Source organism: Somniosus microcephalus, chromosome 7, assembly GCF_052327205.1.
Source record: "Somniosus microcephalus isolate GS21.2 chromosome 7, FLI_Smic_1.0, whole genome shotgun sequence".
Taxonomy (NCBI): Eukaryota; Metazoa; Chordata; class Chondrichthyes; order Squaliformes; family Somniosidae; genus Somniosus; species Somniosus microcephalus.
Window position 1 is genome coordinate 268,272,821 of NC_140993.1, and position 12,473 is coordinate 268,285,293.

At 48.4% G+C, this 12,473-nt stretch overlaps 2 protein-coding genes across 3 annotated transcripts in view; one reads left to right on the top strand and one right to left on the bottom strand.

Moving 5' to 3' along the window:
* Positions 1-558, bottom strand: part of fkbp9 (FKBP prolyl isomerase 9) — a 32,502-nt gene extending 31,944 nt beyond the window's left edge. Inside the window, exon 1 of one of the 2 annotated variants that reach the window (XM_085993747.1) lies at positions 65-558. In XM_085993747.1, the coding sequence (XP_085849873.1) occupies positions 65-267 (203 nt within the window). In that variant the 5' untranslated portion in view covers positions 268-558. The remainder of the gene's footprint in view (positions 1-64) is intronic. The other variant, XM_085993746.1, reaches the window with a different exon arrangement.
* Positions 559-735: 177 nt separating this feature from the next.
* Positions 736-12,319, top strand: LOC147115315 (cartilage-associated protein-like). The gene is made up of 3 exons (XM_085993751.1): positions 736-1,532; positions 8,251-8,400; positions 12,092-12,319. Exons 1-3 carry the CDS (start codon positions 1,086-1,088, stop codon positions 12,302-12,304), a joined length of 810 nt encoding a protein of 269 aa, XP_085849877.1. The 5' UTR covers positions 736-1,085; the 3' UTR covers positions 12,305-12,319.
* The last annotated feature ends 154 nt before the right edge of the window (positions 12,320-12,473 follow it).

A 12,473-nucleotide genomic window follows, 5' to 3' on the forward strand; every position in this document is an offset into this window, starting at 1 on the left:
AAGACAATAAAACACTGTAAAGGCGGGTGGGATTTGGGGTTCGGTTCGGGTCGGGCTCCGGTACCTGGAGTCGAACTGGCGGCCCCCGGGAAAGGTGCCCAGAAAATGGTAGCGGACGAAGTCGCCGCGCTCGGCCGCCCGGACACACTCCTTCGGAACAAACTTCCTCTCCACCGCCACATCGTCCAGGGGCACGGGCGGCGCCTTACACCGCACCAGACCGAGCAGGAGAGCGGGGACAATCAGTAAGTACAGGCCGCCGATCATCGTGTCTCGGCTCGGCTCGACTCAGCTCCGCCTGGTGATCTCGCAGCTCCGGCTCTGCCCCCGCCCTCCCCGCACCAGCAGCAAGTGACAACGTGTGAGCCGGGGGCCGGCCCAGCCCGAGGGGGAGGAAGGGGAGGAGGAATGAGCAGGGGGCCGGAGCCCGGCCCGGGGAAGCGGCTTTGCCCGAGCTGGAGTCACACCCGCCCGGCCGACCCATTGCCCGTCAGAGATGCGCCATAAATCCGCTCCCCCGGGCTGGGTGGGTGTTTAAAGCCGGGAGGTTTCCGGGGAGCAGGCCCCGCCCCCCCGCCATTGGTCACAATGTATCCCAGTGTGAAAGAAACATTCGGGGAGCTGCGCGCTGATTGGCTGCGGCGGATGTCGATCATACGCGGGGCTGCCGCGATAGGCTGAAGCGAAGTAACAGTTGCAACTGTAGCCAAAGCGGCGGAACGGAGAGTGGGCAGCGTTAGAGCGGCGGAACGGAGGGTGGGTGGCGTTAGATCGGTGCAACGGAGAGTAGGTGGCGTTAGAGCGGCGTAACGGAGGGTGAGTGGCGTTAGATCGGTGCAACGGAGAGTGGGTGGCGTTAGATCGGTGCAGTGGGCAGCGTTAGAGCGGCGCAACGGAGGGTGGGTGGCGTTAGAGCGGCGCAACGGAGGGTGGGTGGCGTTAGATCGGCGCAACGGAGAGTGGGTGGCGTTAGAGCGGCGTAACGGAGAGTGGGTGGCGTTAGATCGGTGCAGTGGGCAGCGTTAGAGCGGTGCAGTGGGCAGCGTTAGACCGGCGGAGCGGCGAGTGGGTAGCGGCGGAGCGGGATGTGGCGATTGGCTTCAGTTTGCGTGTTTCTGGTGTGCTGGTGCGCCGGGCTCGCACAGTACGAGAAGTACAGTTTCCGGAGCTTCCCCCGGGACGAGTTGATGCCGCTGGAATCGGCGTACCGACATGCGCTGGACCAATACACGGCGGAGAACTGGCAGGAGAGCGTGGACTACCTGGAGATGAGCCTGAGGCTGCACCGCCTGCTCCGGGACAGCGAGGCTTTCTGTAACCTCAACTGCAGCACGGTCCGGGCCGAGGACCCGGCTCACTTCGGCCACTTCACCGAGCTCCACGTCTTCAGCAACATCATGAAGAGAGCCCAGTGTCTGAAGAGGTGCAAACAGGGCTTGCCGGCCTTCCGCCAGTCTCGGGCAAGCAGGGAAACGCTGGAGGACTTCGAGAAGCGGGAAGTCTACAAGTTTCTCCAGTATGCTTACTTTAAGGTGAGCGCACAACTTTAAAAATAAGACCATGATTCATCTTCAATTATTAGCAGACCTCCCTTTCATTGGGTCCGTGTATTTTTCCCTTACTGGTGTGCTGGGGTTGCAGGGTGCCTTTCTATGTGTGTGTGTGTACATTGCCTGTCTAATCTTCAGTGTGCTCTTCCTTTTGGAGTCTTTACACTCTCAAACACCCCATACTGTGATTTAAACTTCTGATTCGAACTGTTCCTGCGATGTATTTCAGCTGTTAGTCTGCAACAACTCATGTAGGGGTCACAGTCTAAGGATAAGGGGTAAGCCATTTAGGACAGAGATGAGGAGGAATTTCTTCACCCAGAGAGTGGTGAGCCTGTGGAATCCTCTACCAGAGAAGGCAGTGGAGGCCAATTCATTAAATATATTCAAGAAGGAGTTGGATATATTTCTTAAGGCTAAAGGGATCAAGGGATATGGGGAGAAGGCAGAGACAGGGTACTGAGTTTGGATGATCAGCCATGATCTCATTGAATGGCAGAGCAGGCTCAAGGGGCCGAATGGCCTACTCCTGCTCCTATCTTCTATGTTTCTATGACGTTTCTCATACCGAGTGTTTTCCAGTGTCTCCCTGTCTTCAGATTGTTAGGACAATTTTTGCGGAAAGTTTGAAAGTAATCGTCTGTTGAGTGTCCATGTTGCTCCCCATCGCCAGCGTGAGTTGGGCTCCATTGTGTGTCCTGATGCCCAACTCTGCCACTTCGGTTGACCAAAGTTGTTGCTGTCTGGACTGCCTTTCTGAATTTAAGTCCTGCATGAGTTAAAATTCTGTTCAGCTGGTGTAAGCTAAAGTGAAGCAGCACGGTGGCATATTGGTTAGCACTGTTGTCTCACAGCGCCAGGGACCCAGGTTCAAATCCGGCCTCGGGTGACTGTCTGTGTGGAGTTTGCACATTCTCCCCGTGTTTGCGTGGGTTTCCTCCGGGTGCTCCGGTTTCCTCCCACAGTCCAAAGATGTGCGGGTTAGGTTGATTGGCCATGATAAAAATTGGCCCTTAGTGTTAGGGGGGATTAATTATGTGGGGTTACGGGGATAGGGCTTGGGTGGGATGGCTGTCGGTGTAGGGACTGGATGCTGGTGGACAAATCCCCAGGGCCTGATAACATGCATCCTAGGGTACTGAAGGAGGTGGCCCTAGAGATAGCGGATGCACTAAGGATGATTTTTCAGAATTCATTAGACTCGGGAACAGTGCCGATGGATTGGAGGGTAGCTAACGTTACCCCACTATTCAAAAAGGGGGGTAGGGAAAAAGCAGGTAATTACAGACCTGTAAGCCTTACATCAGTTGTGGGCAAAATGCTGGAGTCCATCATTAAGGATGAAATAGCGGAGCACTTAGCAAATGGGGACAGGATAGGACAGAGTCAACATGGATTTACAAAGGGTAAATCGTGCTTGACTAATCTATTGGAATTTTTTGAGGGAGTAACTGGTAGAATAGATGGGGGAGAGCCAGTAGATGTGGTGTACCTGGACTTCCAAAAGGCCTTCGATAAGGTCCCACATAAAAGATTAGCATGGAAAATTGAGGCTCATGGGATAAAGGGGAAAGTTTTGGCGTGGATAGGGAACTGGCTGTCAGATAGAAAACAGAGAGTTGGAATAAACGGCTCATTTTCTGAATGGCAGGCAGTAACAAGTGGGGTACCACAGGGATCTGTCCTGGGCCCCCAGCTGTTCACAATTTACATTAATGACCTGGATCAGGGAGTCGGATGCAGCATTTCCAAATTTGCAGACGACACTAAACTAGGAGGGGGGGTGGGCTCAGAGGAAGAGACCAGGAAGCTCCAGAGCGATTTGGACAGACTGGGCGATTGGGCGGATAAATGGCAGATGCACTATAATGTGGACAAGTGCGAAGTTATCCACCTTGGGTGCAGGAACGGGAGGGCAAATTATTATTTAAATGGCAATAGATTGGGAGAGGGGGAAGTACAGAGAGACCTGGGTGTTCTTGTACACCAGTCACTGAAGGCGAGCATGCAGGTGCAACAGGCGGTCAAGAAGGCAAACGGTATGCTGGCCTTCATAGCAAAAGGGTTAGAATACAGGAACAGGGATACCTTGCTGCAGCTGTACAGGGCACTGGTGAGACCACACCTCGAGTACTGTGTACAGTTTTGGTCGCCTCATCTGAGGAAGGATGTTCTTGCCATGGAGGGGGTGCAGCGGCGATTCACCAGGCTGATACCAGGAATGGCGGGAATGACCTATGAGGAGAGACTATGTAGTTTAGGGATGTACACACTGGAGTTTAGAAGATTGAGAGGGGACCTCATAGAAGTGTATAAAATTCTGACAGGTCTAGACAGACTGGATGCAGAAGGAATGTTTCCCTTGGCGGGTGAGAACAGAACTAGAGGACATAATTTAAGGATAAGGGCTAAACCATTTAGGACAGAGATGAGGGGGAATTTCTTCACTCAGAGAGTGGTGAACCTGTGGAACTCATTGCCACAGAGGGCAGTGTACGCCAGCTCATTAAATATATTTAAGAGGGAATTAGATATATTTCTACGGGCAAAAGGGGTTAAGGGTTACGGAGAGAAGGCGGGGACGGGATACTGAATTAAAGGATCAGCCATGATCTCATCGAATGGCGGAGCAGGCACGAAGGGCCGAATGGCCTACTCCTGCTCCTATCTTCTATGTATCTATGTATCTATGGATGATCAGCCATGATCTCATTGAATGGTGGAGCAGGCTCGAGGGGCCGAATGGCCTACTCCTGCTCCTAGTTTCTATGTTTCTATGAAGCTGTCTATTTCTGCTCCTGTACAGCCTGCATTCTTTTGGCTCTGATTCCATCAGATTCCCTCAATGCCACTTTTAATTTAAATCGGGTAGGGTGCAACCTTGACACCCAGTCCAACCCGTAGTTACGCTTTTTGATCCACTTTTAATCATTTAGCAAGACCACATTATGTGTTTACACCTGTACTTCTCCCCAATGTTGAGACAAAGGCCCAGTGCCTTCAGTGCCTAGAGGATTAATTTCTCCCATGTTCTTCTCCTTGGTTTCTCAGTCCCCGCCGTGCACAGATTGCGGTTAATGCAGAGTCCGATCCAGCCCAAATCCTCACACATCTATCACTGTCGCCCTTGCCGAGCTAAACTGGTTCCTGTGCCCAATGAATTGACTTCAGGATTCATATCCTCACTTTCAAATCCTTTCATGGATTCACCCCATTCTAGCTCAGTGATTTTTTTCTCCAACCTCTCCCGACCCTGCCCTCCTCTGGCTCTGGATTATTGCTTATCCCCCGCTCACGCTCTCACTGTATCATCGCAACACAATCCTTCAGCCACTGTGTCCTTGCCTTCTGAAATTCTTTTCCTGAGTCACTTCACTTTACTACCTTGGTGTCATCCTTCAAAAGCCTTCTTTAAAAACCCCTCACTTTGATCGTTCATTTAGTCTCTCCTGCCTCCCCTCCCCCAAATGATTTCCTTTGGTGTCAGTCTCACCACCTTGTTAAATTTTCCGAGATGTCCTTTAACGTGAGGAGCTTTATATACTTAAAATAGAATAATAATTATGAGGCTACTTTAATTCTAACTCTTGATTTTGTGGTTTGAGTCATGACTAACCCTAAATATAAGTGGTAGGAGATTGTGGAACGATGCATGTCTGGTAAGGATTGTTGTTGTATTTCGATTGTGTTTGTGGTAGGATCAGGAGGAGGCCATTCAGCCCCTTGAACCTGTTCTGCCATTCACTTAGATCATGGCTGATCTGTGCCTCAACTCTATCTGCCTTTGTTTCATATCCCTTGATACCCTTACCCAACACAATCTCCTACCTCTTAAATTTAGAGTTAGTCGTGACGCAAACTACAAAATCAAGAGTTAGAATTAAAGTAGCCTCATAATTATTCTATTTTGTTCTATTTTAAGTATATAAAGCTCCTCATATTAAAGGACATCTTGGAAAATTTAACACGGTGGTGAGACTGACGCTGATCTCGGCCTTAAAAACTCCAATTAACCCCTAGCATCCACGGGGAGAGAGTTCTGGATTTCCACTACCCTTTATGTGAAGAAGTGCTTCCTGATTTCACTCCTGAACGGCCTGCCTCTAATTTTGTTATACCCCCTTGTTCTGGACTCTCTCATCAGAGGAAATAGTTTCTCTGTGTTGTCAAATGAGAGCAAGAATGATCTGAATCATGACAAGCCCTAACTCTACGAGCTAGGAAGCTGTGTAACAGCAGACATTCGGTAAGGATTGCTGGCAAACTGACAGATAGTAACGTCGTTGTAGAGACTAGCCCAAAGCACTGACGTCAAAACCATATATTTGTTCTGAGGACATGTATATGCATTTATTGCCCGTGATCCAAGAAGGGGGGGTTCTCTGAGGGCATTAAGAGGCACAGCAGGGTGACTGGGACGGGGCAGGGCAACTCCTTGAAGGACATTAGTGAACCAGTTGAGTTTTTACTGACAATCCAACAGCTATTTTTCCCCCATGGATTATCAGATTTATTAAGTTCGCATCTTGCAATCGTGGGATTTTGAACTCTCAAGTTCTAGGGGATGTTAGACCCGTACCATAACCACTGTGCCACCATAGCCCCCCTCCCATCCCCACAGTGAGTTTGATCCCTATAACTTGCTCACTCTTCAGGCTCCAGAGTTACACAGCCGAATCACTGCAGTGGGTGTTTTCGGCAAACCACTGCGCTCTTTGCCATTTCACTGTAGTTCACGGGCAGTTATCAATATTACATTATGAAGAGTAGCTGAATTTTTAATAAATATAAGGCAGGTCACATTGCAGAAACTGCTGCAGCCCTCCTTCCTGTTTGTACATTACCGTTTAGCAGGAGCTCTACAACGTATCATTTTTAGCAGGATTCGTGGGCTATCTTAGCCATGGATTTCAGACAAGTTCACTACCCATTTATCTTTGGTCTTTCATCTGCTTCAGTTGAAGCTTAAATTAGTCCTCCCTGCAATTTTCCTATGGCAAAAGTTGAACCAAAGTAAAGTGCTGGTCGTTAATGTGAAAGGCAGACTCAGTACTGTGCTCAGCCACTCCTGGTTTCTATCCAGCTTTCCTTAATGGAATGTGTGCACGGTGAGATTGAGTCAGGTCTGCCTGTGATGCTTGCCACCGTCGAACAGCCTGTCTAGCTCACGCATGAAGGCTGATCACTTGGTGGAAATACAGGAGCCCATAGAACTGCAGCAAACAGGAACCGCTGTGTTCAGGAGAGGAGGGGAGGAAAAACCCAGAATAAAAATGGAACGTATAGACTAGAGCTTGGAATGTGAAATAACAACAGAAAACGCTGGAAAAACTCAACTGGCCAGGCAGCATCCATGGAGAGAGAAACAGAGTTAACGTTTCAGGTCGAAGTCCTTTCGTCAGTCCTGAAACGTTAACTCTGTTTCTCTCTCCACGGGTGCTGCCTGGCCTGCTGAGTTTTTCCAGCGTTTTCTGTTGTTATTTTGGAATTCCAGCATCCGCAGTATTTTGCTATTGGAATGTGAAAGGTCATTGATCTTTTCAGGCCCATTGCTGTAACTGACTCGGTACAATCTACCCAATTAATCTCCTGAGAAAGTTTTGGAATATTTTCTGCTGACCGTCCAAAGTTAACTCAGCAAAATGTGGAAACAGTTATTGAGAAGATCACAAGATGATTACGGAAGAGGAAGGGACATTCGGCCCATTTGGACGGCTTACTATCCTCAGGTAGTGTTTACATCGCTACAGAGCCCCATTAAGTCCCAACCAAAAGGTTCAACCAACTCTATCTGCAACCTTCAGTCTCATTCCACCCATGTACGTCTCCAGTTCTTTTTGAAAGAGTTGTCCGACAGTGGTTAGATTTAGAGTGTGTTTGAAAAGTGGGAACAGTCAATCCCGTGCTCATTTAGGAAAGCTTTATGTCCCAAGTTAACATGGTCAACATACTTCTAGCAGAAAGAGTAAAAAGTAATAACTTTTGATTGTGTTTTGAGCACTCGATGATCAGGTAATTTTTCTGTTTCAAGCAAGAACGTTCCTCAGCACCCGAGTTTCCTTGGAAGAGAATGTAACACTTTGTCATAAATGCTGATGTGTTCTCTCAACTTGCTACACAACCTAGCAATGGCCATGACCAGAAGGTTGGACTACGCACCCACACGGGACCTTATTACTGTTTGCAGTTGTAAATAAGTCTAGAAAAGTATCTCCCTGCTTGGGGCTATCTGCAGTGTTACCCGTCTTTTTTACCCACAGTTACATCCCACCCCAACTTTCCCTGTTAGATAATTGCACAATACTCTTTCACATCTCTGCGTCCTGCTCCTCTGGGCTCTGATATTTCACCGGAAACCTTCCCTCCTGAGTTTAGCCTATGCCCACCGAGCAGATTTAAAGTCCGAGGCAGCCCAGCGGGATAGGTAAAGAGAGGGCGAGGACAATGATGCATTGTGGTGTGCACGGTCTAAAGCTCCTGTCCTGCACAGTCCCCGAGCAATGAGACGGGAGGTTTGCATATGACGAGCCTGTGCACTGCTGATGTATTAAGGACGGTGCTGAGCCATTTGAACTCTGGTGTGTCTAAAACTCTTAACTTATAAGGAACAACTTTAATCTAAATGTAGGTTTGTGATAATTTTGTGTCCAGTGATTGTTTTCTGCACCTTTAAAGAAAGTCTCTGCTCTTTCACATTTAGGTCAGGAATGTTCCTAAAGCCACATCGGCAGCTCACACTTTTCTTCAGAAGCACCCTGACGATGCGATGATGCTGCAGAACATGGCTTATTACAAAGGTTTGCCCGATTCTGATGAGTTTATGAATGATCTGGAGACGAAAAGTTACGAGGCAAGTAGATACATTTTTATGCAGATTTTGGAAATGGGCAGTCAGGTTATTTTGGTCCTTTGGTTGCCAAGTACTTCATGCAGAAAGCAGTAATTGTACCCGGGTCTTTTGTGAGCTAGCAGAAATCTTCACCCTTAATTAAATCTAATGTTGCAGTGACCGTAAATGGGATAACGATCCGGGCGAAAGGTGGTTCTTGGTAATGCTTAAAACATTGTAGTATTTCTGCTCTTGCCTATGCATAGTTTTAATATACATTTAAATTGAGCAGCGGGACACAGGTTGTTAAAGTTGGCAGCGTCAGTAAAAAAAAAAAAGAAGCCAATTGAATCCTTTTAGTATGGAGAGATGGCACCCCCGATATTCCAGTTCTATCACCACCAACGGAAGTGTGTTGGAACAGGAACCCCGCACAGTGATGGAAGGATGTGGACACCCGCCCCCATTCCATTCGGACACTTCAGAGGCCCCATTCAACCGGTGGGAGTTGGAGCAGTGCCTTGTTCTTCCAGGAGATAGGCACTGAGGCCCAGGGAGCACTGGAGATGAAGTGATTCCTCTTGTTCCGAAGGGAATAATCAGAAAGAAAAGACTTGCATTTATATAGCGCCTTTCACGACCACCAGATGTCTCAACGCGCTTTACAGCCAATGAAGTACTTTTTGAAGTGGAGTCACTGTTGTAATGTGGGAAACATGGCAGCCAATCTGCGCACAGCAAGCTCCCACTAATAGCAATGTGATAATGACCAGATAATCTGTTTTAGTGATGTGGACTGAGGGATTGGCTACTGTTGCCTTGCTGAGGTCCTGGGCCCTGAGCAGGTGTCTTGCCAGCTGCCTGCTCTCATCTGGGGAGAGTTCCATTGGGCCTGAAGGAGTAGGTGGAACAACTTGCATTTATATAGCGCCTTTAACGAAGTAACACATCCCGAGGCACTTCACAGGAGCGTTATCAAATAAAATTTGACACCGAGCCACATAAGGAGATATTGGGAGAAGTTGGTCACAGAGGTAGGATTTAAGCAGCGTCTTAAAGGAGAGTAGAGAGGCGGAGTGTTTAGGGAAGGAATTCCAGAGCTTAGGGACCTAGGCAGCTGAAGGCATAGCTGTCAATGGTGAAGCGATGAAAATCGGGGATGCGCAAGAGGCCAGAATTGGAGGAGCGCAGAGATCTGAAAGGGTTGTAGGTCTGGAGGAGGTTACAGAGATCGGGAGGGGCGAAGCCTTGGAGGGATTGAGGGTGAGAATTTTAAAATGAAGTGTTGCTGGGCCAAGAGCCAGTGTAGGTCAGCGACTGCAGGGGTGATGGGTGAACGGGACTCGGTGCAAGTTAGGACATGGGCAGCAGAGTTTCAGAATAACTGAAGTTTAGGGAGGGTGGAAACATAGAAACATAGAAGATAGGAGCAGGAGTAGGCCATTCGGCCCCTCGAGCCTGCTCCGCCATTCAATGAGATCATGGCTGATCATCCAAATTCAGTACCCTGTCCCTGCCTTCTCCCCATATCCCTTGATCCCTTTAGCCTTAAGAAATATATCTAACTCCTTCTTGAATATATTTAATGAATTGGCCTCCACTGCCTTCTGTGGTAGAGATTCCACAGGTTCACCACTCTCTGGGTGAAGAAATTCCTCCTCATCTCTGTCCTAAATGGCTTACCCCTTATCCTTAGACTGTGACCCCTGGTTCTGGACTCCCTGGCCATCGGGAACATCCTTCCCGCATCTAGTCTGTCTAGTTCTGTTAGAATTTTATAAGTTTCAGTGAGATCCCCTCATTCTTCTAAACTCCAGCGAGTATAAGCCCAATCGACCCCAATCTCTCCTCATACGTCATTCCTGCCATCCCAGGTATCAGCCTGGTGAATCTTCGCTGCACTCCCTCCATTGCAAGAACATCCTTCCTCAGATAAGGCGACCAAAACTGCACACAATACTCGAGATGTGGTCTCACCAAGGCCCTGTACAACTGCAGCAAGACATCCTTGTTCCTGTACTCGAATCCTCTCGCTACGAAGGCCAACATACCATTTGCCGCCTTAACCGCCTGCTGCACCTGCATGCTTACCTTCAGCAACTGGTGCACAAGGACACCCAGGTCTCGTTGCACTTCCCCTTCTCCCAATCTATTGCCGTTCAGATAATAATCTGCCTTCCTGTTTTTGCGACCAAAGTGCATAACCTCGCATTTATCCACATTATACTACATCTGCCATGCTTCTGCCCAATCACCCAACCTGTCCAAATCATGCAGGAGTTTCTCAGCATCCTCCTCACAGCACACACACCCACCCAGCTTTGTGTCGTCTGCAAACTTGGAGATATTACATCTAGTTCCCTCGTCTAGATCATTTATATATATTGTGATAGCTGGGGTCCGAGAACCGATCCCTGCGGTACCCCACTAGTCACTGCCACTCAGAAAAAGAGCCGTTTATTCCAACTCTTTGCTTCCTGTCTGCCAACCAGTTTTTTATCCAAGTCAATACCTTGGCCCCAATCCCATGTGCCTTAACTTTACACGCTAATCTCTTATGCAGGACCTTATCGAAAACCTTCTGAAAGTCCAAATACACCACATCCACTGGTTCTCCCTTATCTATTTTACCAGTTACATCCTCAAAAAATTCCAGGAGATTTGTCAAGCACGATTTACCTTTTGTAAATCCATGTTGACTTTGTCCGATCCTGTCACTATTTTCCAAGTGCGCTGCTATTACATCTTTTATAATGGACTCTAGCATTTTCCCCACTGCCGATGTCAGGCTTACCGGTCTATAATTCCCCGTTTTCTCTCTACCACCTTTTTTGAATAGTGGGGTAACATTAGCTACCCTCCAATCCATGGGAACTGTTCCAGAGTCTATAGAATTTTGGAAGATGACCAGCAATGCATCTACTATTTCTAGGGCCACTTCCTTAAGTACCCTAGGATGCAGATTATCAGGGAAGATGGGAGACAGGTCTAGAAGTAACACAGGCATGGATGAGGGTTTCGGCAACAAATGGGCTGAGGCAGGGGTGGAGTCGGGCCATGTTAGAGGTAGAAATAGGCGGTCTTGGTGATGAGGTCGGCTCAGTCTGGTTCAGCGTCAGGCAGGGGGGGAAGGAATTGGTGGCCCCGGAATGGAGTTTGTTGTTGAGGGGGCCGAAGACGATGGCTTCTTGGGTTAGCTGGGAATTCTTTAATGGTACAGTTGAATAATCAGACTACAACTTGCTTTCGAAGGTTTACGCTGCTGTCTGAGCAAACATGACTAAACTGCATAAAGAGGATATTCTAATTCTCGGCCGTTAGTCTTGTTTAGAAGAGCATATTTGATTTGATTTGAAGATTTTTAAAAGTTCAAGTGTTAGACGAATCCTGGTTTCTTCCCTATTCTTCTGTCTCTGGTTTGCTTCGAGTGCATGATTGAGGGTGGGTGAGTGAGTCGTTGCTACGTCTTCTGTAATCGGAAGCTTGCGCTAGGAGGCATCGTAAAAGCAGCTTACTGGTGGCGGTAACTTGCTGAGCATTGCATCCTTGCACTCTGCTTTCTGCTATCACTCCCGATAGTGAGTGGGATCCCAGCAGCATGGGAAGCTGTGATTGTGAACCTGGGCCCCATCACACCATGCAGTGCACTGCACCGCACATCGCAGTACATCACACTGCAGCCCCCGCTAACCAGACTCTTGTTGGGTTTTAGACGCTCTTTGTGCGAGCGGTGAAAGCATACAATGGTGAGAATTACCCAACGTCTATCACGGATATGGAACTAGCCATCCCCGACTATCTCAAGGCATATGATGAGTGTATCGCTACCTGCGAGGGTTCTCGAGAGGTGAAGGAGTTTAAAGATTTCTACCCGTCGATAGCAGGTCGGTGCAGATATTTCGGATGTGATCATCGCTTTGGCTGAAATGATAAAGAATGAATTAAGTCACTGCTTCTCTCTCTTTTCCTTCTACTTCTCGCGCTCTCTCTCTCTTCCCTTCTCTCTCTCTCTTTCTCTTCCCTTCTCTTCTCTCTCTCTCTCTCTCTCTCTCTCTCTCTCTCTTTCCCCTTCTCTCTCTTCCCCTCTCCCTCCC